Raw genomic sequence first — 2,529 nt, forward strand, 5'->3', positions numbered from 1 at the left:
TCCTCCTACTGATGAGATAGAGGAGTTCCCACATCCTTGGTGGATCTTTCATGTTGATGGGGATGTAAATAATAACGGATCAGGCACCGGGATTGTCTTAGTCACCCCGGAAGGGCATCATTTGATGAGTGCCATCCACTTCAATTTTTATGTCACCAACAGTGATGCTGAGTATGAACTCTGGAAGTGGGGGTTGTGAATTTGATAGCTCAGAGTGACTCTGAGTTAGTTGTAAACCAAGTCAACGGAGGTTTCCAAGCCCGGGGACCACGAACGGAGTTATATATGAGATATGCGCAACGTCTGTTGGAAAAATTTGGAAGTGCCAGGCGAGAAAGTGTTCCAAGAGAAGAAAATAGTAATTCGGATGCGTTGGCAAAGATGGGATCACAAATGGACAGCATCCAGCTTGGGCAAATCCCTTTGGGGATCCAGGAGGTACCAAGTGTTCCAGAGATGGGGGTGTTCCAGACACAGGAGATCCCGCGAGAAAGTTGGATGACCCCCATTCATAATTATATTCAAACGGGAGCTTTTCCAGAACACAAGCTACAAGCTCGACGCCTTCACTACCAGGCTGCTAAGTATGTTGAATATGATGGGATATTATATAAGAGAGGATTTAACCAACCACTGTTACGCCGCGTGGACCTAGAAGAAGGAAATTATATCCTCAGAGAGGGGATTTGTGGAAATCACTCGGGGGTGGTTCGTTGGCATTAAAAGTCCTCAGACAAGGATATTACTGGCCAACTATGAAAGAAGATGCCTTCAAGTTTGTTCAGGCTTGTGACCGTTGCCAGCGATTCGCTAATTTTTCCAATGCCCTGGCAACGTCTATTACTTCATTGGCAAGTCCTTGGCCTTTTTCCATGTGGGGGATCGACCTCATTGGAGAGTTGCTCAAAGCAAAGGGTGGTGTGAAATATGCCGTGGTGGCTGTTAACTACTTTACTAAATGGGCAGAAGCCATGCCACTGGCCACGATCACAGCAAAGAAAATAAAGAACTTCATTTTCAACTCCATAGTATGCATGTTCGGTATTCCGTACAAGCTCATCTCGGATAATGGGAAGCAGTTTGACAGTAAAGAGCTAAGGAAGCTTTGTGAAGACTTGAACATCAAGAAAGATTTCGCCGCGGTCTATCACCCGCAAAGCAATGGTCAGACAGAAGCTATAAACAAAATCATAAAGCATACTTTGAAGGCTAAGTTGGAAGAAAAGAAGGGAGATTGTCCAGAGAAGATGCCCATGGTCCTTTGGTCTTACAACACAACTCCTAGATCAACCTTAGGAGAGACCCCATTTTTGCTTACTTATGGGTATGAGGTTATGGTTCCCGTGGAGGTAGGAGCCGGATCCCTACGAAGAGACTTGTTTGTTATAGAAGATGCAGAAGTTAACCAAAGGCTCCACTTGGATTTGCTAGACGAAGCCCGGATGAACTCTCAATTAAAGCTTGTTGTATATCAGCAGAGAATCATGAGGTATTTTAATAAGAAGGTAAAATCAGCCATTCAAGGTAGGGGATCTTGTGTTACGGAAGGTCATGCCAAACACCAAAACAGCTCAGCATGGAGTGCTTGGAGCTAACTGGAAGGGACCATACAAGGTCAAGGCTATACTTTGGAAGGGAACCTATTGCCTGAAAGATTTGGATGGCAAGTTTATTCCCCGAGCTTGGAATGTGGAGCATCTACGGAAGTATTATCAGTAGGGTGTGGCTCTGGCCCCCTCATATCTATGATTAATTCCTATATAATAGACTAGTAGCAAATAAATTCCCCCTAGCCTAGGGGGTAGTGTACATGACTGCGAACCTTCGAACTAGCAGAAGGATAAAATTTTCTAGTAATTTCCCCATAGAGCATAGTAGCCATGGGACTGGTGTAATTTTTGCACTAGAGCGCATAATCAATAAAAAAAAATTTGATTTAAAATTATTTTGGCTACTTAGCATACAAATTGTAAGAAACATTCAGGGCGCGCCCTGATAACAAAGTCTATAAAGTTATTTATGATACAGAAGATATCCATGATATGGTATGCTAGAAAAACCCCATTATTGTACTAGAAGACAAAATATGCTATCTAGGAAAATACCTAGGAAAATATGCTATCTAGGAAAATACCTAAAATCAGGGGCGCGTCCTATATTAAGGCACGCCCAGTTAAAGAATTGTTAACTTATGCATGCAAAAAATGACACAAAACACGCCTCCATAAAAGTATGCGCCTAAAAGTATAATGCTTAGCAAAATAATGGCACAAAAATAAAAGTGTGTGGATGATTAAATAAAATTAAGGCAAAGATCCAAACAAAATAAGGTGTGCTATCAGTTTGGTACTTAATAGTTTTAACCTTGAAGAGATAAGTCTTACATATCAAGGCGCGTCATCAGTTTGGTACTTAAATAAATTTTTGTAAAAGAATTACTGATAAGAAAGGTATACTTGGCACTTGCACTTTATAAAGAGCCAGGGCGCGCCCTGATTACAGAGAACTATAGATCCCCATGATATAGAA

The 2,529-nt window shown here is 41.8% G+C and overlaps 1 protein-coding gene across 1 annotated transcript; it reads left to right on the forward strand.

The window, feature by feature from the left end:
• Positions 1–285: 285 nt before the first annotated feature.
• LOC141679777 (uncharacterized) lies at positions 286–723 on the forward strand. Its single transcript, XM_074486182.1, has one exon. The coding sequence runs from the start codon at positions 286–288 to the stop codon at positions 721–723; it is 438 nt and encodes a 145-aa protein (XP_074342283.1).
• Positions 724–2,529: the final 1,806 nt, after the last annotated feature.

This window comes from Apium graveolens, chromosome 8 (genome assembly GCF_009905375.1).
Source record: "Apium graveolens cultivar Ventura chromosome 8, ASM990537v1, whole genome shotgun sequence".
NCBI classification, from domain to species: domain Eukaryota; kingdom Viridiplantae; phylum Streptophyta; class Magnoliopsida; order Apiales; family Apiaceae; genus Apium; species Apium graveolens.

Coding starts and splice junctions, on each gene's coding strand:
- LOC141679777 (XM_074486182.1), top strand. CDS start 286: ATGAGATATGCGCAACGTCTGTTGGAAAAATTTGGAAGTGCCAGGCGA.